Genomic DNA, 13,433 nt, shown 5'->3' with positions numbered 1-13,433 from the left:
GTTGGGAAAAATCCTGCCTATTAACCTGTGGAGGGGCTTACCGCCTTATCCCAAATGAGAGTCTGTTGGGCTGCACTAAGCCAAGTTGCTAATTGCTGCTCAGATAATATTGTGGTCAAGGGCCCCTACAAAGTGCGCATACCAATGGGACACTAATTTTACATTTGCTATATCAGGTCACATGACTGGGGAAATTGACGGATATTATCAGTGTGGGCACCGGTGACCCTGAGAGTAGTGTTTTACCCTGTTATATTTACTTTGTGTTTAATATAATTACTGTGTTTGTGTTATTTCTTGGGAGTTGGCAAGTAAGTGGGGGTTACCCATGGTTAGAATTTTACTTCCAAGCTGCCCTGGTGACCCTGCCCTGCCAGGAAGGAGCAAGGGGGGTGGAGGCACCGCCAAATAAATTCATATGGGAATAGAGAAGTTACACCCTACTGAACTGAGGCAGGATCCAGAAAAACCCACGCCTGTCCATCAAAGCCTGTAAGGATATTTCCGCTAAAACAGGTAACCAAGTGGAGAGAGGTGCTACACAAGTTAGATCAAGTTTATACAAAAGTAGGAGACAACTTGACAAGACAACTAAATGGACACAATGTAGTAGTCATCAGCCACTTCTCTCCAATTCTGCATTTCACTCCCCCATAAGTCTACTGATTTCACCCAAGACCTCCATTGGTGGACTGTTGTTTGAGTGTTGTTTGAGTCAAAGGAAGCAGCCACCTTAGAACCGAGTGATGTAACATGCTTTTACTTCATAAGACGTTCTGCAAGTCTCATTACACCTTCGTATGTTACAAACACCACCATGTTCACTGGAAAAGCACGAATGCAGTTTAATCCAAGTCCTTTGAAAAGAACTCTTATTCCTTCTTCTTTCACACTTACTCGGATGCAGTGTATGAGTCCTCGGTACTTGCGCTGGCCCAAGTTATCTACTTGCATCCGTGATTTAATTACATCCATAGGAGTAGCTACGGCCCACCCAAACACTCCAGCAGAGCCACCAGAAATAAGCACAGTCAGTATGTCTGCAAAAAGAGAACCAATAGTAGGAGTAGTTAACCGGAGTGTGGTAATGCTAGAGCGGTAAGCATTTCCAGAGAGACTTTTTCCAGCTACTCGTTCAAATATAACACTGTGAACAGTTTTAGGAGAAGAGGAAAAACTGCAGAAAGAGACTGTTTTACTAAAAATTAGTTTTGTACAGCGTGACTGACCTCACAACAGTCCAAATCAGAAGTAACTCCACTGATGTCAATAGAATTACAACCGTATACGTGAGATCAGAGTTTCTTCATGCAGACTTTCCACTGACTTCAACTAGAGTTCTAGCAACCTCAGCCAGTCCACTGGATTTATCATGCCATATCAGATCATTCTAGGCTTTCTAGGGGGTTGTATTGTTCCCATCACTACAGTATGCAAGTCCATTTATACTGTATAACCATTCAAACAGCACTGTTGATACACCATCAAGTTTCAGATGCTGCCTCCAGTTGTGACCAGTGCTTGACCTGATGCTGAAATAAAGTGAAACGACTCTACAATGAACCTGACCATTTATGCAATTTGGGAAGGAGAAAAAGGAATTCCTTCCTGCCCAAAGACAAAGTTGTGTTCTTAACAAAACTGTGCCTTGTAACTTCTTACTCTAGATAGCAAGCCTACTATCCTGTATTGCCTGTAGTAGTAAATTCTGCTGGATATCTAGCACCTGTATATTATATATAGTTCCAATGTTTCCAATATTTTAAATGTGCTACCTTTTAATTTCACAGCATATTCATTTTTTCATGTAGCAACAAGTCAGGTGGCTGGGGCGCCTTACCTAGTTTAAGGTAGTATTTGGTTTTGAGACACTATAGTTAAGACTGAGCTGGAGCCTGCCACTCCAAGGTGTTCAGTGCCTCTGCAGCTGGGGTCCACCACCTGTTTCCAATTGCTTATATAACTTTCTCACCAAGAATAATCTTCTTTGCTGAAACTTCTCGCAGATTGGCTTAGCCCAGAGGGGGGAGGCATTTTGTAGTCATCTTGGGGTTATTTGCCTCTTAGGAAACTTAAGACATTTTTTGTTTCTGTGTCTGGGATAGTTCAAAGGCCTTTGTTTTCAAACTTCAGCCTGGGCATGTAGCGCATGCAGTGCTGCGGGCTGTAGAACGCTTGTTTTGTCTCATTTGCTGGAAGTCCTCCCCATCGCTATCTGAAGAGGAGGTGCATGGCTTGGGAACTAAGCATTCCGAGTGTACGGAAGAGATTGCTACACTTGGAATAATTACAGTCTAATGAAGTTGTTCTGATTTCACAATCCAAGCAGAGTTGAGTGCAACACAACCCGGATGGGAGATTGCTTAAGGAAGACTCATAGCCTGCAAGAAGTGGTGGATATGATGCACTAGCTGGCCCTCCTCTCTCTAAAACCCCAAGCCTTAAAGAGACTGAGGGCCTGCCACTCTCTCTGATTGAATTAAATCCTTTGTTAAAGGGTTTATTCAAATGAGAGTTGAGGCCACTTGGCACCTCGTATGATTAACCCCTTAGTACAGAACCAGTGCCCCATGTATTACTGCAGGATACTGTGCTACCATAAATTGGATGGTTCCAACCCCTAGCAGTCATTAAAAACTGCATAGCACATCATCTAAGAGTAGGGGTGTTATCCCCAACATGTTTAGTCAAATTTCAGTTCCAGTCTACTTATAGTAAATAGCCTCTGCATCTTCAAATAAATATGACAATCTTTGCTTCTTATCCTAGACGACTCTAATTAGATTGTTTTGCATTTTTAAATCTGTGTCCTGTTTCATCCCAGACGTAGCTGCATTTATTCTTAAGCAATGTGATTCCTATTGACTGGGAAGCCTGTTTTGGGTAACCACTACATGTCACTTATTCAAGGAATCCCACCCTACTTTACTTAGCTTGCAGGGTCTAATTAAAGGGTGATCAAAACTATACTGAAAGACTTGTTGATACTTTAAAATAGTCACCTCATACAGATTTCACTATATATAGTTTGTACATTCAGTAAGTAAATCATTTTGGGAGCCACTTGGATGAATGGTACTATAGAAATGCAATAATTGTAAGCTTTGTGGTTGAAAACCAATGCACAACAGGAGATAGGTAAAAAGAATGTATACTCAAAATATGCCTCCCCTGTTTATGCAATATAAACGAACCTATTTTTGTAGGCAATCCTGAACTGTTTTCTCCACATACCTGGTTTATTTTTTCCAGCTGGAGTAAACCAATCACACAGGATATTATAGGTTAGGAAATATGTTGCAAATGAGTGGCAGTCCCTGCACAGTAATGCAGAGCAACCTTTGTATAGACCCCCAAAACCTTCCTCCTTTGCTATCATCCTCAGACAATGCACAGGTCCTTGATACTTTGGCTTGGAGAGGTGAGAAGCTGTAACTGAGTAATGTGATTGCTTCTGAGTTTGCATTCGAACTTTAGCTGTTTCGGTAGGCGATATTAGCACCACCTGGAAAATTAAAAGAACGTATAACTTTTCACGGTGTTTGGATTAACATCATTATCCTTCTTGAGCCAATGAATCAATCACACTTGACTTTTCCAGGCAACAGTAGCAGTTTTACAGCCTAAAGCTAGCCAAGCCCATCCTCCTCCAATTCAAGTGAGCACGCTCTGAATCATCATAGAGCAACTGCAAGACTAAGGTTTGGAGCTGCCTAAGCATGAGTTAGGAGCACACAGTGTAATGACAGGCAGGCAAAAGTGGTGCATTGGGGCATAGTGCAGTATTGAAGAATAGGAACACGCAGTCAGGCCATTAGGGAAGAAAGGAGGGAATCCTAAGCTAACAGTACATTATACGAGTCCTAGTACATGTGTCAGTGGCCTGGAACCACTGTCATAAACAATGCTAGAAATTAAACTGAGATGAGAAATCTTTGCTATTTGATTTCCCTGACTTAATCTGGGCATTAAGTTGCTCTATACAATGTGATCTGCTATGAAAAATTATCTACTGAATGGTCCACCAGATGGGGCAAGGAAACATATACATGTAATTTGTGATGTGTTTTTTAAATACTTTGTTTTTATTTTAGAGAAGAAGATTAATGTCAGACACCCAGCAAGACTGAGCCAAACCAAACCAGCATGTGGGCACAACAGAGGAAGAGTAGAACTTCTTTTTTTTTTTAATTCTGTTGCAAGATTCCAAAGGGTTATTATAAACAGTGGGTTCCAATGACCTTCCTATAAGGACTGAACAAAAGCTATTCACTATCTTTCCAGCCTCACATATATAGAACTGGGACCTTTCTTTGTGGTCTTTTTTGTGATTTACCTACCCGAACAGCACCAGTAGCACATCCAGCAACAGAAATATCCACCTTTGATGGCTTCACGTCTGAAGTGCCATATCTTAATCTGCAGATGTTATAAAGGAAGTTTCTATATGCCCCAAATGAAAAAGAAGAAACAAGCGACACTGTGGAGACTGACAATGACATGCCTTTGTAAAATCCCCATGCCTAGTTTGAAAGAGAGAGAGAAAGAATCGATTAGAAAGGAAATAGCTTGTACTTATGCAAATGCCCTATCCAGTCTGCTCTAAAACACAATCCATTCGCTGTAGAGTCACCCTCAGCCTGCAGTTAGCTTTCTTAACAATTTAACAATAAAATAAAGTTCAACCTAAATCTTCTCCCCAGGGCTGGCTGTTTGTACAGTCCCCATTCAGGGTTGACCAGTCCAGACCCTAGGTTCTCTTTGATTACTTCTGAGATCTCTCCTCCCTTCTATCTAGAGTGGAATTGATGGGCTGCTTGCAATATGAATCAGCATGACACACTTAGCAGCTCAGCACCTGCTAACAAGTGGGTTCACAGGATCATTGTTCCGGTTGTTACACTCATTTTTATGATAAATGTAATGTATTAAACTAGATGTACTTAGTATCAGAGGGGTAACTGTGTTAGTCTGGATGTATAAAAAGCGACAAAGAGTCCTGTGGCACCTTATAGACTAACAGAAGTATTGGAGTATAAGCTTTCAAGGGTGAATACCCACTTCGTCAGAGGCATGTACTTACTTTCTCTGCTTTGTATGTTTCTCGAATGCAGTGCCAAATTCCATTATAGCTTCTCTCCGTCTGAATTCTCACCTATAAGCAAAGGACATCATATTCAGAAAATATTAACGAATATATTAATGCCACACGGTTTTATTTGCAGTAGAATCTTGTTCTCAAGCAGACAGCAGATACTATCAGATATTAATTATAGAACGCTTTTGTATAAAGAATTTGAAAGAAAAATTTACAGCATTCAGTTATATCACTGATTTACCAAATGGAGAAGAACAGGCAAGAGCAAAAAGTTAAGTTTTAGAAGTAAAGTTAAAACAAATACCTTTACTGTATCCAGTGGATAACCCACAGCAACACTTAAGCCACCTGAAACAGATATTTTATTAAACAAGGTTAAGAATGTACATAATGACCAATTTCCTAATGCAAAGGAAGTCATTAAATGAATTTCAGTGAAAGTCAGTTCCAGAAAGACAAGTTGTTTTTGATACCCTATCTCTAATTTGTAGGTAACCAGAAAGTTTTAAGCCAAAGATCAAGATGCAAAAAAAGAGAGGCTGAGACAAATTAAAAGAAAAACTTTGGAGTGGCAAAGGGAACATCCCAGAGGTAACAGCAGCATAGTGCAAGCCAGGATTGTAAACGAAAAAGTAACAAACATTGCTAGGAATACGCTATGCACAGTGCTAATGTCATGGGCTGTGGGCTGCCCTGTTGACATTGGACTTTAGTTGTGTCGGGAGTTTTAACAGGAGATGTCAAGAAAATAGTTGATTGTTTCCTAGTCCCCTGCCTTTTTGCATGTCCTTTCTCATCTTAGAGTGTAAGCTTTCTGGGGCAAGGACCAAGCCTTCCTACGCAGCACACTGTGGCTTCCCCTCCCTTGGCAACACGTAGGCCTCTAGATGTTACTGAATAACCCCTACTGGAGCCTCTAGATGCTACTGCACCAGAAGTAGTAAGTAATAAAGAATGAAGCCACTCAGATATTAACTGAGGTTTACAGGCTACAGGTTCTAGCCAGCAAGACTCCATCTTGATCTAAGCGGAGGTAGCCAGTGATTTCATTCTATGACTTCATAGGGCAAAGTTGGAACACATTATGGGCACTCTTCAAGAGCCACATATGAAGCCCCAGACTAAACTACTCAATGGGAGTTAAGGGCACCCAGCACCTTCCAGGATTGAGCCCATAAAGCAATAGTGTGTTTTACATGTGCAGTGAACAGCTACACGACAGTGCAAAGAAAGATGAACAAAACCAAAGGATTAATGCTTAACCAGGAAACAGCCCTTGAAAAGGAGCCAAGCTGATTTTAGAATCCCTGCACTGTGATGTGATGCAATGTCAGGGCAGTAACAGTGTGTACAACATACAGCACAAGCCCAATGGCTGCTTTGCAAATCAGCGTGGCAGAGCTGACCTTAGGCTAAACTGCCCTTGCTGTTTCAGCTTTGGCAAGCTTCAAGTGTCACCCCACTGTGACAGTGCTGAGGAGGACTAATGATGGGGTATGCACAAAGTCAGGCTGGTCAACAGAGCTTGTCTGGATACCAGCTGACCTTTATTACCATGGTGTGACAGCAAAGACATCGCTTTTAACATTCAACAGGGATTTGTCTGCCCCAAATATAGAAACCCAGGAACATTTCTAGAGCTTAAAATAATCACTAAAGATGGAAGCTCAATCATTCTAGGAGGAAAAGTTGCTGTCACAATTTGGGCGGGTGGGCAGTGACAAGACACACAGTTTTCATGTAGGTTTCTTTACTTAACAAAAACAAATAGAATTTCATTACTGCCATTATGTTCACCATATTTCTCAGCCAATGGTTCTAAATGTCTCACTCCTCTGTTGAATGACACTACATCAATGCAAAGTATTTTTTGATGTTACAGCCGACTGAATAGCTAACTTCTGGTTAATACATGAACTGCATGTGACCTCAAAGGAAATCCGTCTCAGTGACAATGGAGCCGTTTCAATGGGACATTTATAGTGGCCAGTCCTTTTGTTTTGAAAACAGATTTAGTTGTCTTAATGTATTGTATAAGCCCTTTCAGGGAGCTGGGAAATTACACTGATCTGTTTCCTGGAGGTTCACCAGTTAAGAGGAGTTTGTAATTCAGCTCATTTACAAAGTTAGCGTTGGGCGCTGTAGTCATTGCACAAGCCACATTTCACCTGAAATAACAAGGCCATCTTGGTAACTGACTAGCACTGCTACATGGTGAAGTACACAGTGTCTGCTTGAGTGAGTCACCAAGGTCCCAACAGCTAATCCTGTAGTGCATTGCGAAAAACCTGGAAAAACTTTAAAAGATCCTTGCTAAAATAAAAAAAAAAAAAAAAAAAAAACCCTTTATTTTAATTGCTGTGCATGGTCCAGCCAGCCTCTCCATCAAATCTGTGCAGTGGGAAAGTTCAATAGGCAGTAACAAATAGGTCAGAAAACAACTTTTTATATGTAAAGTACATTGTGGGAAGGGGAAGGACTCAGTCCCTCATGCTGTTCCAAGGCCATGGAACATTCATAAACTCTCTGCTGTTTCGCTCCTCTGAGTAACAGCAGCAATGGCAAATAAATTGTGAATTAGGCTGAAGTTTAGGTACACATTGTGTTGATCCCTGACTCCTCCTGCCCTGGGCTAGAATAAGACATAGATACTATTAGCCTGAGAGCTCTTGGCGTTCTGTAATTACATCAGAATCTAGGCTTTCATTTAAAAAAAAAAGTATTTTCTAGCCCTCAAGAAAAGTTGAAAATGTGCCCTGACATATAACCAATGCAGTGCTATCTACCTGAGTCTGCAGACAGCCTTAACAATAAACAATAGATAGCTCTGAGCGGGGCTGTGACCTGCCCGCAGCATCTCAGTGGGGTGTTCTCTCCACAACCCATTGCCAGAACTGGTTCAAGGTTTGTGTTTGTTTGCACAAAAAGGGTAGAAGGAAATGTCGGGAGGGAGAGAGTTGTTTGTTTTGGTTTGGTTTGTTCAACATTTTCTACCTTTTTCATCGCGCAAAGAAATAATCCAAAATGAAATTTCTCAAAACTAAACAAAAAAGCTCTTGCAAACTTTGTGTGTTCTCCCCCCACCCCAACTTTGTTTTGTTTTTATGACTTTCCCTCCCCCGCCATTCTAATGGGAAAAAAGGGGAGGAATATGAGAGAAAGTAGGGGGAAAACAAACACTTTCACTTTTTAATTCCTTTAATAGGAAACGGGGAGGCAGGGGAAGTTTAAAAATCAGGAAAAAGTGTTACCACAGTGGTAACAGTGTTTTGGGGTTGTTCGTTAAAAAAAATCTCACTGAGCAAAATTTTAACCGGCCTGGCTCACTGCTCTGAGGGCCCCACCAACACCACCTCCACCAGGGGCCACATAAGGCAGGAGAAGAGTACAGGGAACCCAGCCGGTACACCCCACTTCCTAAAGTCATTATTGTAGGGTCCTGCTGCTGCCCCGCTTTTCTCTCCAGGAAGGAGAGAGTCACTGCTTCTCTTGCTCTTCCTGAGAAGGGGTCCAGGCAGCCATCCCTTCCTCCACCATCCCAAGTGTGCGGCAGGAGAGGGGACACCATGAAGGGGGCCACAGAAGGCCCTATTTCTTCATGTGCCTAGGGCCCTCGGTTGATGTCATGTCCTCCGGGTCCCATTTTGAGCTGAGCTCCATCACGGAGGTGACGTGGGAGCGGGAGGCTGCCCCACCACTGCACCCCAGTATTGACAACCCCAACTCCTGTGCCCAGGAGCCGCCCTGTTGTCACAGGAGGTGAGGAGAGAGTGGAGATGCCTGCATTGCTGGGCTCTTTCTGCTTCCTCCCCTCCTGAGAGAATGGTGTCAGCTGGAGGCAGGGAGGGGGAAGATCTGCTTCTGCCCCAGGAGGCCAGCAAGTGGGGAAAGGAGTCAGTAAAGGGATTCCCCACATCCCTGGGCAGGGTTGAAATCTGAGCAAGGCCGGAGGCTTTTCCTCAATGCCAGACTGACTGCTGCTCTGGCTAGACTCCTCTGACTGGGGAAGACGTCAGAGGAGTTAGCCACATGGATACCCCTCCTTGGCATTTTTCACTTTGGCTCCTCTCTGCACCACGAGCCCCAAAGTCTACCAAATTCCAGGTGTGCTTTTTAGTCTCCTGAGAAGGGACTAAGCACCCAAGGCATGAAGCTTTTACACATCGGAGGTGTCCAGTCAGGTTTATCAAAGGCTGTGGACGGCTGCAATGCTGTGAACTCTGTCACTTTATATAAACAGCCCTGGACAGTAATAGCATGAGCTGGCTGTACTGTTTACACAGCAGAACCAAACAAGAGCAGCTCTGTATAGAACACATAAGGGAGGCAGAACCTATAGAAAGACTCTGTTCAGTAAAGTGGTGCCTGGCTGCTGTAGGTTGGATAGAAGATAAACAGTGAAATCAAGTTGAGGACCTGTCTGGGTTTTAATAATACCTAGCTCTTATATAGAGCTTTTCATCAGTAGATCTCAAAGCACTTTACAAAAGAGACCAGTATCACTATGCTCATTTTACATATGGGGAAACTGAGTCACAGAGCAGTGAAGTGACTTGCCTAATGTCACCCAGTGGCTAAGCCAGGAACAGAACCCAGGTCTTCTGAGTCCCTGTCTTTGTGCCTAATTTGGCTGGGATTTTTTTTTAGGGGGGGGCGGGGGATGTACACAGTTATCACAGCAACTTGTGTTCCCCTGCACCAGCAGTTCCTGATATGTAACATAGCCAGGGGTCCTGTGAGGATATGGATCGAGAAGAAGCAAACTGTGCAGGTGATCTTCAATGAAAAAATAACATAGTGGAAGACAAATTATATTAACACAACTGACTGCAATAGCTATACGTGAAATCCTGGCCTTGCTAGCACAAGGCACAGGGAGAAGCAACCACACTGGCTCATGGGTGCTGGGGCAGGAAGATAAGCTCTGAAGATCTCCTTATGGCTGTTCTGCAAAGGAGCAGTAGAGCACAGAAATTGCTATACCAGGTCAGACCCCTGGTTCATCTGATCCAGTGTATTGTCCCTTAATGGACAATTATAGAATAACCTGCCCATAAGGGAAGTTTTTCTAACCCTGCGCAGTGTGTGGTTGGTTTATAAAGCACTAGCTATTGATGGTAGCAGTTGGCAGTGGAGCCAGGACATGTCCACAGCTGACTGGTCACACTTCCCTGAAGGCTACAGAGCAATGCCGGACATACTTTGCCTTCTGCCTAAGAGAACACTAGGTCTCTATGCCTCAGGCAGAAAAGAGCCCTTTCAGTCATCTCCACCCTGGCCTGGGCACCTGCACTATGCAGGCCAGAAAGCAGAGGTGGACCCAGTTATATATGAAGGAAGGGATAAGCTTTCTAGCACCTCCAGCCCATGTCCTGATTACTGAAAATCTTTCTGAGCAGTGGACATGTTTACATTGGTGTCATGTTGCCAACATGTGGTGTCACAAGCGCAGGCACTGTGCATCCTCTGATTTCTCTCAGGCACGTCTCATACTGTGTCACTGTGCACTCAAACCTTCCCTTGATTCTGAGCTAGTTTGATACACTCCGAAGCAACAGCAGTGGGAGGAGCTGTGCAGTATGTTGTGTGTGTGTGCACGTGCACGTGTGAGGAGCTGCACAACAGTTCTGGGCATGTTTGTGCTTGTAGATAACTTATCACCTTGAATATTTTCACCATAGACATCAGCCAGGATTTTAAGGGGGCTGCGCCTCTTTGCTATTCCCCAATAGGAGCCAGGCTTTTCCAAAAAGCGAAAACACATCAAGGTCTTAGGAGTGCAGTTAATTAAACAGAAACGCTGTGTTGCCATTTTAGTTGTTTGATGCAAATCATCTGGGTTTGCAACATATTTGGAAATGTGAAAATACACAAGATGAACCTGCTTCAACTCTCTAACATTTGTCAGAATCAAACATAAGCCATACACCAATTCCAAGGCTCAGAGAAAGTCAGCCACAAGTGTCTGTTCTCCAAGAAATCTTTGATCTGGAAAACACCCCTCAAAGAGATAATGGCATCTCCCACATCAGACTGGTAATGATGGGCATTGGGCCAGTCCCTGACGTCCTTGCACAGACAAAATTCCCACTGACTTACATTCAAACTCTCTAGGTACTGGACAAAATATCTCAGAGGAGCTTGCTTTCTATAGGCATTGCACATCATAGAAAAGCAGCCAGTTTGCCTTAGGTAGCAGCTAGGAGGATTCTGTACGCATAGCAATGTGGTGCATTTAAAATAAGCAAAAGTATTTCTGATTACAACCCCAGAGGGATGTCCCTCTCCCCTGATGCATCTGAGTAGGGCAGGATCCAACAAGTACTGAGTGCCTCACATTCCCATTGCCAGAAATGCACTTACTGCACAGCTGCTGCCCAATGTGGCAGTCAGTACCAAGATTCAAAGAATCTCTTTCATAGCCTTGCCCCAACTTCTCATTGTCAACCAAAGCTCTCCAGTTCCCAGGCTCCCAAAACCCCCACACAGTCTGAGATGACTGAGTACAGAGAAGGGAAGGGAACCACAATGAAGGGACTAAATCTATCTCTCCTGCTCCTGCAGTCATTCTGGATGCCACAGGGCTCACTGTACCTCCCAATTATTACATAAAGGGAGACCTTAAGTATGTTCTCCTATTTAAATCTCTACATGGGCAATGAGCCTCTCCTGAACTGACCAGCAAAGGGCTGCCAAAGTTCAGAGGATCTGGACGCCTGGTTGGAATTGTTTGTAGCATGTCTCAGCCATATGTCAAATTTGTCTGACCCTCTCTAGCAACGATGACACTGCATTTCTCCAGTTCTGATCAATCTTAGCCATTTAATGCTTTTCTCTTTCAAAATCTCCCAGGTAATTAGACCATACTCTTTGCTGATCACTTGCCAAATTTCATTGTTTAAAACAAAACTAGCTTTCATATGTACAAGAACCCTGTAAAAATCTAAAACTAAGCGGTACCTTTTTTAAAAATTGGAAAATATTTGCTCCCAGATCAACTTCTGCTATGCAACAAGTCTGTGTAGTATTAACCCATGAAACTGCAAATAAAGATCAACCTAAGGTTATCCAAATGTCACTCCTCCAAACCTCCTTGTTAATTGAAACAGTCATTTCTCTGCACTATTAATTGTACTGGAAATGACCTCAGTTCTTCCTACTCTGACCGCCTAGGATATCAGATAACTGAGGCTGTACCATACCAGCAGTGTCTGCCAGGATCTGCATTCAATTTGTTCCATCTTGTTGTCTCCTGCTGCCACGTGTGGGTTTTCATGTTGTTTTGCTTAATACTTTTGGAATTAGACTGGGCGTTGCAGAACAATCACCTTAGCTAACCATATGTTTAACTATATTCATTTAACAGCTCTGTACGTTTGCTGATTCTTTAAATTAACAGAATACTTTTTAAAAAAAGAGATTTCTCAATAAATCACGGAAAGACCCTCAACTATAGCATTGCCATTTGTGGCATTAGGATCTGCCTTTAAATTAATAGGAAACACAGCTTTCATCATACACCATTTTACTTATTTATTTACCTCCAATGGCTCCAGCAATGAAATCCATCTGCACAGAGTCTGCTGCTTTGACTGTCCTGATCAAACGTTGGGATTGTAGAGGAGGCAAAGAGGAAAATTCAGCCTTTCCGTGCACAAGCCAACTTAAGTCCTTTGGAAATGATATAGTTCATAATATATTAAAGCTAACCCTGCTAACTCCACCTTCCTCCAGAGGTTATGTACTCTGGGGAAACTTGATGAACTATGCATGTGCAGGGAGAGACAAAGATTGAATTGGTTCCAAGAATATTGTGAATAAATAATCCCATGAAGAAATGAACCAGAACATTGACCTGAAACTTCTATTCCAGTGCCTTTTACCCTGCAAATCCCTGGGTGCCCGGCCTTATAAAACAACAATGATGTTGAACATGGAGCAGCCACATCATCCCTGTTGTATTAATTAACCGCAGGAGATGGTCTCTTCCATAACTCACCCAGGGACATACACACACACACAGAGGAGTGGAGATTTTGGGAGAGTCCCCCACAAGCACTATTTCAAAGTAGACTCCCTTCCCAATCAAAGGCAAAGCATGCCACCCCCTCTTCCCTTGCCATTCACCCTGACCTTCCTACTTACGGTCCTGGTTCTTCAGCCTTGCACAGCACTCAACTCATCCTTGCCAACTCTTAAAAGCAGAGGTGGATACAGTTATATATGAAGGGATTGGCCATGGCTGAGTGGTGCTCATAAACACCAGGAAACTCAACCTCTGAACGGGAGAGCACTCTGGAGCTCCAGGAGGTGACCTCTCGCGTGGGAGCTCTAT

The 13,433-nt window shown here is 43.1% G+C and overlaps 1 protein-coding gene across 1 annotated transcript; it reads right to left on the bottom strand.

Annotated features, from left to right (window-relative positions):
• Positions 1-721: 721 nt before the first annotated feature.
• SLC25A47 (solute carrier family 25 member 47) lies at positions 722-13,106 on the bottom strand. Its single transcript, XM_024196451.2, has 6 exons — positions 12,640-13,106; positions 5,403-5,446; positions 5,084-5,155; positions 4,341-4,523; positions 3,235-3,505; positions 722-1,040 (listed from the first exon to the last, which is right to left on the bottom strand). The coding sequence occupies exons 1-6, from the start codon at positions 12,665-12,667 to the stop codon at positions 760-762; spliced, it is 879 nt and encodes a 292-aa protein (XP_024052219.1). The 5' UTR covers positions 12,668-13,106; the 3' UTR covers positions 722-759.
• Positions 13,107-13,433: the final 327 nt, after the last annotated feature.

This window comes from Terrapene carolina, unplaced genomic scaffold, assembly GCF_002925995.2.
Source record: "Terrapene carolina triunguis isolate 2854851 unplaced genomic scaffold, T_m_triunguis-2.0 Scaffold96, whole genome shotgun sequence".
NCBI lineage: Eukaryota > Metazoa > Chordata > Testudines > Emydidae > Terrapene > Terrapene triunguis.
Note: the sequence above shows the minus strand (reverse complement) of the source record. Positions and strands in the feature narration are given on the sequence as shown.